At 38.7% G+C, this 21,000-nt stretch overlaps 1 protein-coding gene across 1 annotated transcript in view; it reads left to right on the top strand.

Moving 5' to 3' along the window:
- Ophn1 (oligophrenin 1) overlaps positions 1-21,000 on the top strand; it is a 317,225-nt gene that overhangs the window by 96,282 nt on the left and 199,943 nt on the right. The window contains exon 4 of the mRNA XM_036174204.1: positions 16,058-16,119. Coding sequence (XP_036030097.1) covers positions 16,058-16,119 — 62 coding nt within the window. The remainder of the gene's footprint in view (positions 1-16,057; positions 16,120-21,000) is intronic.

Below are 21,000 nucleotides of genomic sequence, written 5' to 3'. Positions count from 1 at the left end.
TATACGTGATAAATAAATAAATCTTAAAAAAATCTTATACAACAAATTTTCTATGTTGTTGAAATTTCTTCCTAAGTTTCATGAGAAAACAAGGACATTGTTTCATTCACTGCTGTTTTGCCAACACATAAAAGAATGCAAAGCATATAGTAATTGCTGAACACAATGTTTACTGAATGAGAATAATAGATGTATCAGCATCATTATATTTTATATATATTTGATATATTTATAGTTTATTTTCTATTTTACTACTTTTGAGGATTCACCTTTTTTATAGTTTTTACTATTTAAAATAGTATCATGATAAATACCTTTGTGTTAATAACATTGATGAGTATTTTATTAAATGTGGTTGTGTACCTAGTGAGGTAGATACTTGTATTTGAGTTACTTCCAATCTGATTGGATTTCGTTCTACTTGTGCAGGTCTGTCCTGGTCCAAGAGCATGACTTACTAAGATTATCAATGGCTCTGGAGGTGGACAGCCTAAGTTTGTCTTGCAGATCTACAACTTATTTGGTGTGTTACTTGGGCAAGCAATTTCACCTCTTTGAATGTTATTTTTTTAATCTGTAAAATGGGTATATCAGTTACTTTTTTTAGTGCTGTGACATAAAGGGAAGAAAGGTTTATTTTGGCTTAATGTTTGAGGACATATAGTGTTTGTGGCAGTGTAGGCATGGCATTAGTGGACTGCTGGTTACATTGCACCAACAATCAGGCAGCAAAGAGAGAGGAGATTTCTGGTGCTTATTTGGCTTTCTTCATTCCTCCTTTTTATATAGGTCAGGACTTTCGACCATGGGATGTTGCTGTACACACTTTGAGTGGTGCTTCTCTCCTTAGTTAAACCTCTTTGGAAATTCACAGTCAAGTCCAGGTGTGCCTACACATCTAAATTCTAAATTCTATCAAGTTGATAATGAAGATTTACCATGACAGTGGGGATGAGATAAAGATAGGTGTGCAAAATGCTTCAATAAATGTTAGCCATGTAAAATTATCAATATAAAATCTAATTTATTTTTATCTATTATTTATTCAAGACTTGCATGTATATGACATATGCAGTTCCATAAACATCTCTTTTTTCTGTTAGCATAATCTGATAGTATGCCCATTTACCTCAACAATGACCAGAGCAGAGAATTGTCCACTGTCACTGAATGTCACCATAAATGTTAACTAGTGCTCTGTAAGAAAAAGGGTATATGAACTTAATATAATGACAAACAAAGATAAAAATGACTTCCTGGCACTGCCAGATTCCTGTGCATTTCTGTGGTCTTCCTGTCAGCTGTGACATCTTTTGCAGCTTCATAAACTCCTAGTTATCACTTGACTATTGCTGTAGCAGATATGTCCAGCCATTTTGTATTGTAATTCAAATTTGCCACACCTGAGAGGTCCAATACTGAATGAAAGTTAAGCAAGTTCACAATTTTGTATTAGGCTTCATTCATAGCAGTTGTATGGTACTTATAAGCCTGTGGACCATGAGTTGAATATACCTGAAGAGATTATGACTCAGTGACTAACTTTTAGTTAGGGAGACAGGAGAGCGATTTTGAGAATTCATTGGCTTACTGTGTCCATTGTACAGTTTCCTGTTTGTCATTTTCTAAGCTGAGATTTGTGGTAGTATGGGAGGAAGTGGCAATGCTTCAGCATCTGAGGGTGATGCTGTTTGGAGTCTTTGAGACAAAATCTTTGGGACTTAGTGAAAGTCTGTTGTTGGGAAGGAATAGTTGCTCCAGAAGCTGGTACAGCAGTGTGTGCCATGTCCTACTGGTCTTGAGTTTGTACATTCTCTGTTTCACTGGAAGAATTTGTACAATCCAGTTAGGGTAGAATATAGAGTTAGACTGTTAGATTTTACATTAAATACACAGTAATTTGCCCATAGTAGGTAGCAGTTAGCCCCCATAGGCTCAGGTATTTGAATTCTTGGTTCTCGGTTGGTGGAACTGTTTGGAAAGGAGTAGCAGGTGTGGCCTTGTTGGAGTAGGGGGGCAGGATTTGAGGATTCAAAAGCTCACACCATTGCCCATTACCAGTTATAGTTCTCTCCCTCCCTCCCTCTCTCTCTTTGCTTTAGTACCTGCTTGTCCACTGCCATTCTCCCTATCAGGATGCTCATGGATTCACTCTTTGAAACTGTAATCCCCAAATAGATTTTTTTCCCTGTAAATTGCCTTGGTCATGGTGTCTTATCACAGTGATAGAAAAAGTAACTAAGACACCAGGAGAAATGGAAATGATTCTGTAGCTCACAGAGAAAGCCCAACTTCCCTGAAGCATCGCTTGATGTTCAACTCTAGGTCTTACCTTGAACAGCCTGTGTCCATGGGGACAGTGCAGGGCCAAACAAAGCCATTTGTTTATACTCTAGACTAAGACATGTGTACCTTCAGTTTGTATTGGCTTCTTAAGATGTGTGTTCCTTTTCCCCTTGCTGTGACAAAGGACCATACGAGAAGTTCATTAGAGGAAGGTTTGCTCTCACAGTGTGACTGCAGTTCGTCATGGCAGGGACAGAATGAGAGCAGTGCCTCAGGCCGCTCGTCACATTGCATCCACAGGAAGCAGAGAGAAATGAACATGAACACACAGTCCAGTTCCTCCTTTTTATTAAGTCTAGGGCCTAAGCCCATGGAATGGGGCCACCCATGTTTAGAGTGGGTCTTCTGACTCAGTTACTCTAATCTAGATAATCCCTCACAGATTCTCTCTCTCTCCTCTCTCCTCACTCTCCTCTCCTCTCCTCCTCTCCCCTCCCCTCCCCTCCCCTCCCCTCATCTCCCCCCCCCCCCCCATCCTGGAACTGGCTTTGTAGACCAGACTGGCCTGAAATTCACAGAGATCAGCCTACCTCTGCCTCTGAAGTGCTGGGAATAAAAGCGTGTACCACCACTGCTCGGCTTCCTTACAGATATTCTTAGAGACTAACCTAATCTAGATAAAGCTTTCCAAGTATGTTCTGAAGCTTCTCTCCTGTGTTTTTATAATCCTGTCAAATTGAATATATTAACTGTCACAGAAGTAAAAGTTTTGGGAGTCTTATGTCTGCTCCTGATTTGACTTTTGTTTATTAGCTCTTGGATGTTAGCAATGTTACTTGAACATGCTGAGCCTCCATTGTTCCTCTTGAGAACTATGGAGTATAATCTACCTCGTAAGGTTATGTAGAATAAGAGCTGGGTGGTGGTGGTGGTGGTGGTGGTGGTGGTGGCGCTCACCTTTAATCCCAGCACTCGGGAGGTAGAGGCAGGCAGATCTCTATGAGTTCGAGACCAGCCTGGTCTACAAAGTGAGTTCCAGGAAACACACAAAACTACACAGAGAAACCCTGTCTCGAAAAACCAAAAAAAAAAAAAAAAAAAAAAAAAAAAGGTGTTGAATAAATAGAATAACCCATATAGATCAGAGTTTATGTAAATTATTTAGCTTGGTATCTGGCATGTAGTTGCCGGTCAGTAACTGATAGCTGGTATTTTGGAGAGACTAATATGTGGAAATATATATTGGCTTAAAATTGCATTTCCCAAATAACAAGGAACCTGAAGATTCATACAAATGTCAGTGCTAGTTGGCACCTGAAATAGTATCCATTTATTTCCAACATAGCTCTTCATTGGAGTCATTTGGGGATATTACTGATTTATAGTCTCATGGTCTTGGTCCAAAAGAATACAGATTTTGGTAGTAGAAGCCAGGGCTCTGATTTCCACAGCAATAATGACAACAGTAGGAATTCAGAGCCCTAAGATGGGCTTTAGACTCTTTTAGACTGTGATTTCTTGGTTCCTTAGTGTCTCCCATCCACCCAAGTTCAAAAGAAACAGCTGTTTACATTGCAATTCCATATAAGGACAACAATTATAGACACACTAACATGGATGGAGTAAATAAAAGCAACAGATTTCTATTCGAAAATTTCATACAATGTATTTTGATCATATTTAGCCTACATTGCTCACCCTAATTACTTCCAGATACTCTCCTACTTCTCGCCAGTGTTTTAGTTTTTAATGGATGCTTCCCAAAAGAGAAAGCAAAAATTAATGAAAGAAGAATCACTGGCCCTTCAAATCTCGTAGAAAGTACTTTGAAGGAGGAAGTCTTTCAACTACTCAGGGAGGTGTGACAATAGCTGTCCACCTCTGCACTTTTGATCTGAAGCAGCAGTTTCCTATCAGAGCACACCTTCACCTAAATTAAGGTCCATTGGCTCATTGGAGCTCCTCCCTGATGTGGAAGGTAAGTCCTATTGCTTAAGAAACTATGTTCTTCAGACCCAGAGCCCAGAGGCACTGAGCTGGAACAACCAAAAAGCCTCCTCATGGTACCATAAGGTACCAAGCTAGTTTCCAAAGGAGGGAAGTTATTAGTAGCTCTCCCCAGCTATGATCCCTATGAACACAACAATGACCAATATGGCACAATAACCCTAAGGGTGCATTAGTGGGATGCATACCTTGGCAGTAACCAACATCTCTCTAATTGTACTTAAGACTGGCTCTGCAAGAGGGAAATTGTGTCTGGTATTGGAAAATCAGCCAGCTACCCAGGGTTAAGGAAATCCTGGATCTTGCAGGTGAACCTACAACAGCTGCTTTGCTAATCTTAATCCCAACTGAGAGACGGAGAGAGCTACAAGTCCTGGAGAAAATTTGAAACAAAAACAGAACACCAAATATGGGGAAAATGTGAAAGCAAATTCATATGCCCAGGAAAAAAATACCAGGTTCATTCAGAAGAGATCCAAGATTTTATGTTTATATCACAAGCTGATCTTTGGCTTACAGACTACCCTCAACAATAAGCAATAATTACCAATAACAAAAGAAAAGTAATCCCTGAGGAAGAGAATCTGAACTCAACTTTCAACAAAAAGTCACAAAATGTACAAATAAATGGGAAAGTGTGCCACTTTGAAAGGAGATGGAGACAAAGGACCAGGAGTTTAAGATCGTCCTTGGCTACATAGCTAGTTTAAGGCTGGGCTGAGTGGAGATACTGTTGCAAATCTAGTTAAAAATATGTTCACCAGTTTGCCAGTCTAGACTATTAGAGCCATAAACTCTTTTCTTCTTTTTTCTATTTTGTTTTGAGTCTCTTGTAGTCCAGACTTGTGGTATTGTGTTCCCCACAATATTGTGTACCCTAATAAATTTATCTGGGGTCAGAGAACAGACAGCCACTAGAACAAAGCCAAAAACGGTGGCTAGAAAATGGGTCAGAGCAAGCCATAGCAGAAGTTGGCCGGTAGTGGTGCACGCCTTTAATCCTAGGATTTCAGGGACAGAAATACCTCCAGATCTCTGAGTTCAAGGCCACTTTAGAAACAGCTAGGCCTTTAGTCCCAGAAATCCAGCCTTTAATCCCAGGGAGTGGTAGCAGAAAGCAGAAAGGTGTATCAGGTGTTAGGACCAGGAACTAAGTTAGTTAAGCATTTTGCCTGGTTCAGCATTTAGGCTTTGGAGCAGCACAGTTCAGCTGAGAGCCATTGGGATGAGGACTCAGAAGCTTCCAGTCTGAGGAAATAAGACCAGCTGAGGAACTGGCAAGGTGAGGTAGCTGTGGCTTGTTCTGGGTCTCTGATCTTCCAGCATTTACCCCAATAACTGGCCTCAGGTTTGTTTTCATTAATAAGACTTTTTAAGATTCCTGCTACACAGACTGGTTTTAAAACTCACTTTATAGCAGTGCAGCTGATGAGAAGAGTCCTCTTGCCTCCACCTCCCAAATGCTTAGGCTATCTGGCTTTGCCACCACTCCAGTGTTTCTTCTTTCTTTTGAAATTTAGGGTCCCCCATAACAGCCCAACAGTCATTAATTTCATTTGTGGCTTAAATTTTTTTGCTATAGCACCAAAAGGAGCCGTTGGCTTGCTATTTTTTTTAAACAATATATTTTATTAAAAAAAAAAAATTGTATGTCAAGGAGGGAGATACTTGAGTGGAGGGGTACTTCCAGAGGCCAGAAGAAGGTGGCTAACCCTTGGAACTAGAGTCACTGGCAGTTGTTAGCTGAGCCACCATACATGGGGAAGTGCTGATTACTGAACTCCAGCCCTCTGAAAGAGCAGGAAGTATTCTTAACTGCCGAGCTGCATCTCCTGCCCCCTGATTTTATTCTTGTTATGGAATTATATCCAGCCTTCCACTTTGAAAAATGACTGGTAGGGTTAGCCACAGCTCCCCTTCTTTTTTCCTCTTTCCTTCTGCCTTTTTGACAAGTTCTCACTGTATAATCAAGGCTGGCCTCAATCTCATAGTCCCCAGATTTTAGCTTTCCAAGTGCTGGGATTATAGATATGCCTCACTGTGGCTCATTATTGTTACTGTTTCTGTTGTTGTTATTGTTGTTAGTGTTTTGAGACAGGGTCTCACTATGTAGTCTTAGCTGGTCTAGAATTCATTATGTAGAACAAGCCGGCCTAGAACTCCTAGAGATCCACTTGCCTCTATCTTCCCAATGCTGGGATTAAAGGTGTGTGTTTGTCTGGCTTCTTTTCTTTTTAAGTAGGATTTTAAATCAACTAATCTTGATTCACAAATTTATACGTATGTTCTTTTCATAAAGAACTAACATTGAGTACTCCCTTCTTCTTGTCTTGGCATAGTTTTCTGTAGTTGTTTGTAATCATATTGTACATATAATTTATTTTATTCATACACACAAAAATTCTTTTAAAACATTTTGTACAATATATATTGATATTTTCACCTTCTCCAACACCTCCCAGATCTCCCTCACTTCTCTACCCACTCAACTTCATGGTTCTCTTTTTCTTCGAAAAACCCAGGAAAAACAATTTTTTTAGTCAATCTGTCATACTTAAAATTTTTTATATTCTGCTTGTTTCACATAATATGATACCATAGGCATTTTACTGTGTTCATAAAATGTTGTGTAATGTTCTTGTTAAGAAGCTAGAAAAATGGTCCATTAAGTAAATACACTTAATCCTTTCGTAGACATTGGGATATTTTAATTGTTTTTAATTATTCCCTGCCATTAATAATGTTGAGTGCCTACTTTGGCTCTAAAAGTTTTTCCTCCTGTGGTCTGGGTTATTTTTAGGCTTGCTTCCCAAATGAATTTTCTAGGTAAAAGAGTTTAAGCTGCTGTCAGCCATTTGATCAATGTTGAAAATGTATGATGCTTTTGGAAGGCAGTGATTATTTTAATGTTGTAGATATTTTATTTAGTCTTATTGAACCTCAGTTTTCTCATTGCCAACATGGCAAAATGGATGCTATAAGATCTGAAAGACATATAGTATGATATTTTCCCTGCCTTTCTTAAGTTCTTTATTTTTTCTTCCTTGAAATTTTCCAGAGTGAGTTAATTCTTGCCAGATTCTCATTTTAATATTTTGAAATTATTGAAGAATGTTGCAAACAATTTCCCTAGCCATGTTTATGGTGGTTGTTGATGATAGTGCTGGTTTTGGCTCCATAGGAAATTTTCCTTCCTTTTCTGTAGCCAGTTTTCCTAGTCATCATTTCTTTTATCTGAAGAGAGAGAAAGTTCTCTTTAGTGACTCTTCTCTTTTAATAGCACACTAGTGGATGATCTGTTCTCATTACTAAAGCTCTTATATTTTTCTTCTTTAAGTCTAGCGAACCATTTGCCTGGTTACCCCTCATCAGGGCCTGCAATTATCCATGATATTTCACTAAAAGTGTATCATTAGTAAGATATGATTGTTAGTTAGAAATAACCATTGGCCAGAACTTCTGCTTTTGTATTTGAAACATTTTCAAAGTTGAAAAAAAATAGATAGACATAAGACATTAAATGTGAATATGAGAATATACGCAAAGAGAATAAATCCACCATTTGGAGAACAAATGAATAGACAGAGAAAAGGATGTGACAGGGGAGTTTTGTCTGTTTCTAGTAACACCTTGTTATCTTAAAGTAGAAATGCAACCTCTTTCTGACAATGTAGTCAGCTTTGTGAACTTGGCCAATCAAGTTCTAATTTCTGTTTTCAGTTTCCTCGGGACTAAAGTGAACCCATGCCTGCTGGTAGCCACCTATAATCCCATCATCCAGAAATCTAAAGCAGGATTATTATTATTATTATTATTATTATTATTATTATTATTATTATTGTAGATCTACAAGCCTGGACTATATAGTGAGTTCAAACCTAGCCTAAGATACATAGTAAGAGCTTATCATTCAAAATAAAAAGAATGAGATGAGTTACTTGGAGTAAGACAAATGGTTGGTAGAACTAGGAGACTTTGGGATAGTGAATATCTAGAATGACGATGCTGTCTTGACTTCGCTAAGTATTTCTTGCCTCATACCATATGTCTCAGTAAGATCTTGGAATCCACTTTCAACAAATAAATTTATAGAAGATTTTGTAGGTCAGACAGAGAGCAGTGAACTTCTTTTAAAAATATTTATTCAGGGCCTGGAGAGATGGCTCAGAGGTTAAGAGCACTGACTGCTCTTCCAGAGGTCCTGAGTTCAATTCCCAGCAACCACATGGTGGCTCACAACCATCTGTAATGAGATCTGGTGCCCTCTTCTGTATACATAATAAATAAGTAAATCTTTAAAAAAATTTATTCATTTGAAACAGCACCTCACTATTTAGTTCAGGTGAGTCTCTAACTCACTATGTAGTTGTCAATGAAAACAAGAAAGAAAGGAAGGAAGGAAGGAAGAAATGAAGTAAAGAATAGATGGTTAATAAAACCCATAACTCTTACCTCAAGGTGATAAGAAATAGTTTATTCTAGAACCAGATATGAGTGATCACAGCCTGGGAACATAGATTTAGGTTACTCCAATTTCTGTGTCCCAATATGGAAGCAATTTCCAGAAGGTTTTATAGTAATAGAACAAAGAAAGTCATGAATCAAGATATCTTCATTGGTGGAAGTATTAAGTAGGTGGGTTAAAGCAAGGTGATAGAATATATCTTCTAGGCCTGAGATGCTGTCTGATGGTATCCCTGCCTTTGTGGATGGTTAGAAAATGAGAACTCTGTCTTTACCAATTGATTTACCTAATGCTCACAAAGCTGTTTTTTCAGGTACAGAGAAATACAGCATATGGCCATTGAAGAGGGCTACTACTAGCCCAAGATAATTTGGCTCTGAACTTGCCACTATTCTCAACTCCTCACCATCATTGAAGGTCTCATCAGTGAATCAGTCTTTCAGAAAGTTCAATTGAAGGGTCAATTTCTTTCTGGGACCTTGTGCTCACATATCTTACACCTTCCTCAAAATTGCAATCCTGTCTCCCCAATGATGATAGGCCTGTGCTATGTTTTTCCTGACTCATCAACTTAACTTAAAATTAATTTAAAAATAATTGAATGCCTTGTTAATTGAAAGTAAAGATCAAGAGCTTGGTGTGATAAATGCATGTCTATATTACTAGCACTTGGGATATGGAGGCAGGAGATCAGGAATTGAAAGCTATCCTTGTCTACATAGTGAGGTCAAGGCCAGCATAGGATACAGGAGACCCCATCTTCAAGAGAAAGGAGGGATCAAGCTGGATATGGTAATACATGTTTGTAATCTAAGTACTTGGCAGATTGAGTCAGAAGGATTACATCAAGTTTTAGGACAACCTGGGCTTCAGAGTCAGATATTTTTTCAAAAAACACAAAACCAAACAAATCATAAAAGAAAGTAAGGATTGGGCAGAGGATGTAGCTCGCTTGCGGTAGAGTACTCGCCAACAATATATAAAACCTAGATTCAGTGTGATCTTTAAAATCTCTGATCCCATTGCCTCAGTAGCACTGGTGGAGATGTCACCTTCAAAATATGATCTTCTCTAAAAGCAGAAAATGCACCAAGAAACACTTTTTAAATTTATTTTTTATTATTTTTTGTTTAAAAGGTTTTTTATTTCATTTTACATACCAACCACAGTTTTCCCTCCCTCCCCTCCTCCCGCTCCCTTCCACCTCCCCTCCACACCCTTCTCCCATTCACTCCTCAGAGAGGGTAAGGCCTCCCATGGGGAGTCAACAAAGCCCAGTAGGGGCAGAACCAAGCCCCTCCCCCCTGTATCAAGACTGAGCAAGGTGCCCCTCCATAGGGAATGGGCTCCAAAAAGCCAGTAGAACCTTCATCCAATAACTGATAAAATAACTTTTTTTTTTGAGATAGGGTTTCCCTGTGTAGCTTTGGAGCCTGTCCTGGAACTCACTTGGTAGCCCAGGCTGGCCTTGAACTCACAGAGCTCCGCCTGCCTCTGCCTCCCGAGTGCTGGGATTACAGGCGTGCGCCATCACTGCCCGGCCTAGAATAACTTTTTTATAACTGGTTTGGTCTTGTCTGTACTTTCATCATCAACTTTTCATTAACTCAGAACTTTATCCAAATGAATGCAGCCACAAATAAAGGATACTTACTTAAAAAAATGGGTTAATATATGAACTGCAATGAACTTTGTGGCATTTTATCTTGGTGTGTGTTCCTACTGTCTTAAAAAAAATGCTCTATGGTAACTTTGAAAATGAATTGCATCATCCTAGAACATGTGAAAACCACTATTTTTGTAGCCATTTGAGAAAGCAGAATGATTTTTCAATTTTCCCAGTTCTGGGAATTATGGCTTTTACAGTTTGTCTTATTTGAAATGAGTCAGAGCTTGCTTGTTTCAAAGTTCTTTTTTTCCAGAGCATTTTAAAAATAAAATTGGGTGGGTAAGGAGGTTGAGAGGATCAGGGAGGTAGGAGGATCAGGGAGGGAAGAAACGAGGTCAAAACATGTATTACTAATTTTTTAATGAACATAAAAAGAAAATACTCAATGGTAGTTGTTTAGAACTCCAGTTACTGCAGGTAGCAGAAAGAATAAACAGCAAACAAATTTCTAGACAGTGTTCATAAAAGGTAAAAGGAAAATAAGCACCTTTGAGAGCTCTGGAAAGCTGAGGCATATTCCTGGATCTCTAGGTCGTGCACATGTATAGAGCTTTGTACATGCCCAATGTTTGTGCTTAGCTAGAAAAGAACTGGGAAAGCCCTGTTCCTGAACTTCTAGATGACTTTACTTTGGGAAAGAAGCAAATGAAGGCTGGGATAGAATTGTAAATTGCCTGGCTAAGTGCTGAAGGTACATTCTCAAATACATACATAATAGTTCAAGGCTGTCTTAGTTAGGGTTTCTATTGCTGTGTAGAGACACCACAACCATGGCAACTCTTAATGAGGAATTAATTAATTGGGTCTGGCTTACAGTTTCAGAGGTCCATTATCATTGTAGCTTGAGGCAGACATTGTGCTGGAGAAGGAATCCAGAGTTCTACATCAGGCTGGCAGGCATCAAGGAGGGAGAGAGAACCACTGGTCCTGGCTTGAGATTCTGAAACCTTAAAGCCCACTGTTGGTGACACACTTCCTCCAACAAGGCTACACCTACTCCAACAAGGCCACACCTCATAATCATGCCACTCCCTATGGGAGCCATTTTCATTCAAATCACCATGTTCTACTCATTGCCCCCTATAGGCTTGTAGTCATATCACAATGCAAAATGCATTTAGTCCAACTTCAAAACTCCCCATAGTCTATAACAGTATCAACACTTTAAAATTCCAAAGTCCAAAGTCTCTTCTGAGACTCATGCAATCTTATAACTGTAATCCCCTATAAAATCAAAATAAAAAGAGCAGATCACATACTTCCAACATATAATGGTACAGGATATACCCAAAATGGAGGGAAGGGAGCATAGTAAGGAAATACTGGACCAAAGCAAGACCAAAAACCAGCTGGGCAAACTCCAAACTTTGCATCTCCATGTCTAATGTCAAAAGGCTCTTCAGATCTCCAATTCCTTTCAGCTTTGTTGACTGAAACATACTCCTTTCTCTTGGGTTAGTTCCATTCCCTGTTAGCAGCTCTCCTTGGCAGGTATCCCATAGCTCTGGCATTTCCCAACATCTTGGGGTCTCCAAGGCAATCCAGGCTTTTCCTTCATAGCTTTACACAATGGTCTCTCTGGACTTCCATGCAGGGACACTCCTGACACATGCCTGGCCTCAGAAGCTTTTCTGAGCCATGGAGAGAGATTCCATGGTTCCTTTCTTGTGTTCTTGACTCTAAAAAACCAGAACCACTTGGCCGAAGCTGCCCAGTTCTGCTGCTTGCTGGGAATGGAACATGGCCCCCTTGTTCAAATACATTTTTATCAGCTTTATGTTTTGAGTGAATTCATTCACTGTCTAAGCTTGCTGTCATGGGACTTGCTGTATAGACAAGGCTGGCCTTGAACTCAGAAATCTCTCAGCTTCTGTCTTCCAAGTGCTGTGATTAGAGGTGTGCACCATCACTCCTGGTCCTAAGCTGTTCTTTACTCCCTTTTCACAAATTGGAAGCTTAGCTGGGTGAGTCTTGCTCTGAGGTCACCACTCCCTTTATTCCATTTAGCATCAAGTTTTTATTTAATCTGTGTAGCTGGAGACGTTCTCTCCAGGCCCCACCAAGCCCTAATAGTCCGACAGCCCACTTATAAAATAAACATACAGACGCTTATATTATTTAAACTGCTTGGCCATTAGCTCAGGCCTACCATTGTCTAGCTCTTACTCTTATATTCAGCCCATTTCTATTAATCTATACTTTGCCACGTGGCTCATGGCTTACTGGTACCTTATATCTTCCTTGTCCTGGTGGCCTCTGGCAGTGTCCCCTCCTGCCTTCCTGTTCTCCCAATTTTCCTCCCTCTTAGTCCTGCCTATACTTCCTGCCTGGCTACTGACCAATCAGTGTTTTATTTACCAATTAGTCATCCACAGCAAATCTGTTTACATGTCCTGGTGCCCCCTTTATCCTCAAACTGTACATTTTGTATTTTTCCTTGCTTAGCTTTTTCCTTTTCATTATATAGCTTCATAAGCATGGCCACTAATAGCCAATCAACATAGTCAATACTAGGCTGTCTGGAAATCTCCTCTGTCAAAGCTGTTAATTCATACATCTTCAATTTATCCTCAGACAGATTCTTCTGGACAAGGGCAGAAAGTAGTCACATTTTTTGCCAAACTATCACAAGAATGATGTCTAGGCCACATACTAATATTATTCTTTTCTGAAATCTCTTCTGGACCCCCACAGTTCAAATCACCCTTAGCATCACTGTCTTCTTCCTAGTATGTGCCATTAAACTCTGCTTAGTGTCCAGTGGTTTTTCTAGCACAAAGTTCTAAATTGTTTCATATTCTTCCAATATGTCAGGCAAATCACAGCAATACCCAAGTTCCTGGTACCAACTTTTTTAGGGTTTCTATTGCTGTAATGAAACACTATGACCAAAAAGCAAGATGAGGAGGAAAGGGTTTATTGGGCTTACACCTCCCTATTGCTGTTTGTCACTGAAGGAAGTCAGGACAGGAACTCAAACAGTGCAGGAACCTGGAGGCAGGAGCTGATGCAGAGGCCATGGAGGGGTGCTGCTTACTGGCTTCCTCCTCATGGCTTGCTCAGCCTGCTTTCTCACAGCACCTAGGACAACCAGCCCAAGGGTGGCACCACCCACAGTATTCTGGGCCTTCCCACATCAATCACTAATAAAGAAAATACCTTACAGCAGGATCTTATGGGGGCATTTTTCAATTGAGGTTCCCTCCTTTCAGATAACTCTAGTTTCTGTGTCAAGCTGACATAAGACTAGCCAGCACAGGCACAAAGACTTATTGGTTCAAATGGTTTAAAGGAATCTCTTACCTGACCCTGGTGGTGCAGGCCTGGTTGAAGCTGCTTGGAGTCATCGGCACATCACATGTTCAAGGCTTATCAGGGCTATAAAGTGAATACAAAGTCAGCCTGGCTTGCTTAATGTGGCCAGTATTTTTTCTTGAAGCCAGAAATGGTTTGGGGATATAGCTCAACTGAAGTAGATCATTTGCCTAGCATGCCCAAGCCTCTAAATTTAATCCCTACTATTGAAAAGGAAAGAAATGATTCATGTTATTTCATGACATAGTACAGTCTTTGTGAAACCAATAAATAAATAGCATGACAGGAGCAGCAAAGTGAGGAAAGGAAGGGGATCTGATTTTTTATAATTGCCACATTATATTACTTAAAATATTTATTAAAAATAATGACACCTGGGATGAAATTGCAAAAAAGCAGTCCACTTACAAAAGTAAAAAATAATAGAAACTGTTCCTGGGGAATCTCAGATAAATGATTTCTTTGACAAATACTTTTAATTAGCTATTTAAAACATATTCAATTTAAGGAATCTGTGTCAAAAAAAGCTAAAGGAATGGATGAGAACAATTTCTCACAAAATAGATAAATCAATATAAAGACTTAAAATATTTTATTTTAGAAGAAAATAGCTAAAAATCTGTATTTTCTTGGGAATTTACTCCTCACACTGAATGGCCTTGCCCAGCTTTAATACAAGGGGAGGATCTTAGTCCTACTGCAACTTGATATGCCATGCTTTGTTGACACCCATGGGAGGCCTGCCCCTTTCTGCACTGAAATGGAGAAGTGGATGGGGGTAGGAGAGCACAGGAAACTGTAGTTGGGATGTTAAAAGAAAATGCATAGTAAATAAAATTCACCACATGGCTCAGTGTCAGATTTGTACAGTGAATAGAAAGGATCAACAAATTGAAGGGTAAGTGCATTGAAGAAAAGAAAGGAAAATAATTGAAGACATCTATTTGAAGTCTTGGATCAGTTACCATATTATGGATTAAAAAAATGACCTTTGTAACTTGTCTGTTCATTTTTTGTTAAATAAAATTGAATAGAGGAATATGCGAGTTAAGAAAAGTGAACTTAGGGCTTGGCAGATGGTTCAATGATTAAGAGCACTTGTTCTTCCAGAGGACCTGGGTTCCTTACCATTGCCCATATGGTGTCTTACAAATGTCTATAATTGCAATTCCAGGGGATCCAATGCCCTCTTTTGTCCCCTACCCAAGAAGTGTAGAGGCTATTCTTTTCAAACATATGTAGAATATTCTTCAAGTGACCATATGTTAAATCAGAAAATAGGCTTCAATAAATGCAAATAATAAAAAATCATAATTTATTTCCTGACCATAGTAGGTTACTAATAACAGAAAGTTTTGAAATTTACAACTTTGTGAAAATTAAATAGCATATTCTGAAATAGTCAATAGATTATGGAGGGAATCTATTTGAAGTCTTTTTGTTTAAAAAGCACCAACTTAGGGGCTGGATATGGTCTTGTGTGTAATCCTGGCACTCAGGAGCCTTAGTGAGCCAGCCCCATCTACATAGTAAGAAACTAAATAGCTAACTAAGTAAGTATCTGGACAAATTTGTTTGCCCAGGCTTTCATATACGGAGAATGTACTTGACGCTTGTGGTGGGAAGTTGGGGAATTTCAAGACACAATAAAAGCTATTTAATTTCTCTGTGTGTATGAAGAAATTGAAATCCAGGGCGGAGAATTGAATGGCTGTCACAGTGGCAACAAGTGGCAGAATTGGCTTTAGAAGGGGAGAGATGTTAGTGTTATCTACTTCATATGCATACTCCACATTTGCAACATAATTTTATTCTTATAGAGAGGTACACACTAAAGTAGATATGATTATGCCTGTTGATAGGTAAGGCAACTGAAGCTTAGGGTCAAGTCATTTACACAAAGTCACTCAGGAAGAAAGTGATGGAACAATCCAGGCCTACTTTTCTATAAAATTTTTGTTTCTTCTCTTTCTCCATATTGTTTATTAAACTAAAAGCCTTATTATCTCACACTATATCTGATGTTTTTTCAAATTTATAAATTAGGCTTTTGCTTATCTGTGACTAAGAGAATTAAATACAATATTAATTGTGAAATAATTCTCTAGTTGGGGATTAGCAGAAAAGGAAAGAAAAAGAAGAGAAATAACCAGTAGACACTTAGCCTGTCTTCCTGCCCACCTTAGATTTGATGTCATTCTCTACTGTCTCTGTGAGATTAAGGCACTGGTCCCTACTTCAAGTTGCATAGATCTTTGCCTCCTCATCAATATGCGTCATTACTAATTTGCTTTATTTTTATTCTCTCTTACCAGCGGAGTCATTCAAGGAATTTGCTGAATTGCTCAATGAAGTAGAAAACGAGAGGATGATGATGGTAGGTCACTGTATTAGTAAGGGTTTTGTAACAGAACCATTTGGGTGAGTATATGTTAAAAGGGAATGTATTGGATTTACTTACACTGTATGGGATGTCTAGTCCAACAGTGACTCTGTTCACATCAGAGAGGCTGGGAACCTAGTAGCTGCTCAGTCAATGAGGCTAGATGCAGTCTCAATAGAGCATTGAAGAATTTCTGGAGAGTTTCTGGTCTTCAGTCCATGTTGAAGGCCAAGAACCTGGGTTCTAATGCCACCAAAGGATGGCAGGCACAGCAACAGAGTATTTGTGTTCACCAGGAGGTAGTGAAGGTGAGCAGACAAAACACAACACTGCTTTTCCGTCAGACCTCTTTATATCTGGGTCACCATTTTGGAAGATGGTCTTCCTCTATTCTGTTAATCCTTCCATGAAATACTGTCACAGACATGACCACAGAACACTCTTACAGGATCCCATATCCAATCAAGTAGACAAGCAAATTAACCATACTAAGTGTCTTTTGCAGAGCAGAACTATAATTTTATTGAAGCTCAATCTTTTTAAAAATATTTAAATATTTTTTGTGTATGGCTGTTTTGCATGCATGTATGTTTGTACCTCATATGCATGCCTGATACCTGCAGAGGACAGAAGAGGGATCCCCTGGAATTGAACTTACATATGGTTGTAAGTCACCATATATGTGCTGGGATTTGAACTGGGGTCCTTTGGAAGAGCAGTCAGTGCTCTTAACTGCTGAGCCATCTCTAGTCCCCATTTTTTCTTTCATAGATCTTGCTTTTGGAGTCTAAAAATTCATCATGAAATTTAAGGTCATCTAGCTTATTCTGATATCTCTTAGACGTTTTGTACCTTTGGGTTTATGATCCATTTTGAGTTAATTTTTGAAGGATTCAAGATCTTTATTTAGTTAAATTTTTTTTTACCATGTGGGTATCTAGTGGTCCCTTTTGCTCCATACCCACCCCAGTATTTGTTGTTTGTTGTTTTGTTGTTCTTTACTGTTCGGACTGGAGTAAGGTGAAATTGAAAGTCATTTTGATTTGTATTTCACTAGTTGTTGGGGATGATGACCATCTTTTGAAATATTATTTTAGTCATTTTCCCCCTTCTTCTCTGTTCAGATTCCAGGATCATTTTGTTTGAATGGGCCATTTGTGGTTTTGACCCTTTGTTTTTTTTTTTTTTTTTGAGTTCTTAATATATTCTGGACATTAATCCTCTGTGAGATATACAGATGGCAAAGATTCTTTTCAATCAATTCTGTGGGCCTCCTCTTCACCCAGATGGTTGTTTCTTTAGCTGTGCAGAAGCTTTTAAGTTTTATTACGTCCCACATGTCAATTATTGGCCTTAATTTTTAGACAAATGGAGCCCTATCCAGGAAGTCCTCTCTTACACCTATATGGTGTAGGTACTGCCTATGTTCTCTTCTAGCTGTTTCAGTGTTTGAGGTTTTAGGTTTAAGTCTTAGATCTGTTTGGAGTTACTTTTTGTACAAGGTGATAGATACAGGTCTAATTTCATTCTTCTGCAGGTGGAATTCCAGTTGTTCTAGTATCATTTGTTGAAGATGTTTTCTTTTTTCCAGCATAGGTTTTTGCCACCTTTGTCAAATATTAAGTTGCTGAAGTTTTCTGTACTCATGTTTGGGACTTCAATTTTGTCCCATTGATCTATATATTTGGTTTTGCCAGTGCCATACGTCCTTTTATTACTATGGTCCTATAGTATATTTTGAGATCTGGAATGGCAGTCTCTTCAGCGTTGTTCCTTTTGCTAAGGATTGTTTTGACTGTCTGGGGTCTTACGTGGTTCTATAGTAATTTCAGGATATTTTTTTCTATTTCTGTGACAAACGAGATTAGAATTTTGATTGGGGATTATGCATTGAATCTGTAAATGGCTTTTGGTAAAATGGCTATTTTTTTCACAATATTAATCTATGAGTATAGGGTATTTTTCCATTTTCTAGTGTCTTTTTCCTTTTCTTCAGAAATGTAAATTTTTCATTGTAAAGATACTTCACCTCTGTGGTTAGGTTTGTTCCTAGTTTATTTTCTTCAGGGCTATTGTGAATGGGATGATTGTGTTCCATGATCTTTTCTGTATTTTTATTGGAGATATATAGAAAAGGTATTGATTGGTGCAAGCTGATTCTATATTCTGCCATCTTGCTGAGTGTGTTCATCTGGTGGAATTTTGACATATCTAATGTATAATATCATATCATATGAAGATGGCTATAGTATGACTTCTTTTACTATTTGTATACTTTTAATTTCTTTTTATCTTGCCTTGTTCAGAACAGTTTATTGGGAGTGGGGCAAGGAAAGCTTTATTTGGCTAACATATCTTAAATTGCAGTCCATCAAGGAAAGCCAAGGAAGGAACTCAAACCAGGTGAGCAACTGGAGGCAGAAGCTGATGCAGAGGCCATGGAATAGTGCTGCTTTGCTGGCTTGCTCCTCATGGCTTGCTCAACCTTATTTAAAATAATTTAATTTTTTAATTTTTGAGATAATAATTACAACATTTCTCCCTCCCTCTCATCCCTCCAAACCCTCTTATATATCCCCCATTGCTCTCTTTCAAATTCATGGCTTTTTATGCATATATGTATATGGGTATAATAGAGATTCATAAATTCAACTTGCTTAGTTCATATAGTGTTACTTGTATGTATGTTTTCAGGGCTGACCATTTGGGGAAGACTATTTCTCTTGTTCTCAGCATTCCTTAGTTACCTGTAGTTCTTTGTCTAGGACTGAGGCCTTATGGGCTTTTCCCACTGCACTATTTCTTTAAAGATTATCCTTTTTCAATGCAAATACTTCCTTTTATCTTTCTTCTATTTCTGTTTCATGTATAAATTCTTGTATTTATTTCTCCAGTTCTATATTGTCTTCATTACTATAGCTTTGTAGTAAGCCTTTAAATATGGTGTATACTTTAGAGTCAGTTTGTTAATATCCACAAAGTAAGTTGCTAGCATTTTAATTAGGATGACACTGAAGCTATAGATCTGGCCAGGCAAGCTGTTATCTTAAAGATGGTGTCTTTTTGTGTTTGGGTTCATGGGTCATCTTCCTGTTACTACTCTTATGTGATGTAGTACATCAATGTTTTATGTTTCTAGGTTTGTACCTAAGAGTTGTTTTCCTTTTTGGATTCTAATCATTTTAATGGTTTTAAATATAATCTTGACCTGAGTGTGGTAATACAAACAAGTCTGTATTCCCATATCCCAGGAAGTGGTTGAAGCTGGATATTCAGAAATACAAGGCAATATTCAGCTACACAGAGAATTTAAGGCAAGCCTGAGGTACATGAGCTCCTGTTAAAAAAACAAAACAAACAAACCGGATAGCAGCAACAACAACAACAACAACAACAACAACAACAAAAAGCCACCCTACAACCAGAGAAAATGGTTTTGTGTGGTCCCTAGATCAGCAGCATGCAAATTTCTTGGGTTATATTCATGGCCCCAACCCAGACCTAGTTGGTCCCCAAATCTGGAAATAGCTGGTTTGAACGATTTTCATTTTAAACAGTGGCCTGTTAAGGTGAGAACACTATATAGGATAGCAAAATGGTCTTTTGTCCCTATCTGTCATGGGCTGCCTATTTATTGGCATCCCAGTTTTGGGAAATAGCTGTTCCATTTAAAAGAGTTCTACTCATTCCAGCACTGTCATACTAGCTTTTCAGAGTTCTGCAACTGTTTTCTCAGCTCCTAGAGAAGTGTGGTTGAAGATTTAAATATTTGATTCTGACTCAGCCACTAACTCACTTCTTGACTTCGTACTATTCAGTTTACTCTCTTGCAAAGTAAGGAAAATAATTGCCACTCCTCTTGTCATGAAACACCTTAAATGATATAATAATATGGGAGTGTTTTATAAAGGTGAAAGTATTGTTCTTAGTAATCTCTGGTTGCTCATAAGAAATGACAGGAATTTTCTGCGTTTATGAAATTGGCTTCTAAAGACAGTAAGGGGAGACAGACATGAGTGCTTTCACGCAAGCCCCAGAGATGGCCTGCTAGCTCAGACAGACTTCACTGGGGGTTCTTTTTTGTCAGAGCATCCCTGTCCTGCTGCCCATGTCTTTCTCAGTGGCATTCACTTCTAGCTCATTCAGCTGCCTTTCTCCACAGCACATCAACTCTCTCATTTACTTGATAGCAACGCTTTACATGACTGGAACAGGAATCATCCTTTGAGATGTTGTTTTCCTTACTCTTCTTCCTGGTTCTTTGTCACACATTTATTTCTCATTCTTTCTAAAATTAGAATCCAAAATGGATTTATGATGACGAACAATAAGGAAGTTCATGGTCCGAGAACGTGGCCCTTGCCTTGTCATCTCCATGAATGAATGTAGACTGTGGCAGGAACTATGCAGAGAGAAAAAAAAGTGGAGCATCCCAGCTGGGATGTTCTTCGAGTACTATTGGATAGGCGTCACATCTCAGAAGTGGTGTGTAAGCGTCTGGATGGCAGACTTCCTGCATAGGAGGAAGCCTGTCTGTATGCTTTTCTTACTGACCAGGGAGTTTTACTGGTGATGTACAAAGTCTAAGTTTGAGGAATGACAGAAATAACATTAAGAGGCCCACACTATTGCAAACAATGTCTTGTTGAAGTTGATTTTGGCAGCTTGTTTACCACCAAGGATTCCTGTGTAATCAATCCTGTGGTATTAGAGTGGGGCCATCTCCACTTAGCTAGACATTGTTCAGCTTTAATTTTATCTTTATTCTGTGGGAACCTGATCCTCTCAGTTATGTTCCTATCCAGATAGAGTTGTTGGTGGCATTTTTCACAAAAATTAATGCAGTGATCAGAAAGGCAATTAAAGGGATTCTTT

The sequence above is a fragment of the Onychomys torridus genome, chromosome X (genome assembly GCF_903995425.1).
Source record: "Onychomys torridus chromosome X, mOncTor1.1, whole genome shotgun sequence".
Classification (NCBI taxonomy): domain Eukaryota; kingdom Metazoa; phylum Chordata; class Mammalia; order Rodentia; family Cricetidae; genus Onychomys; species Onychomys torridus.
The sequence above is the reverse complement of the archived record's forward strand: the minus strand, read 5'-3'. Positions and strand labels throughout refer to the sequence as shown.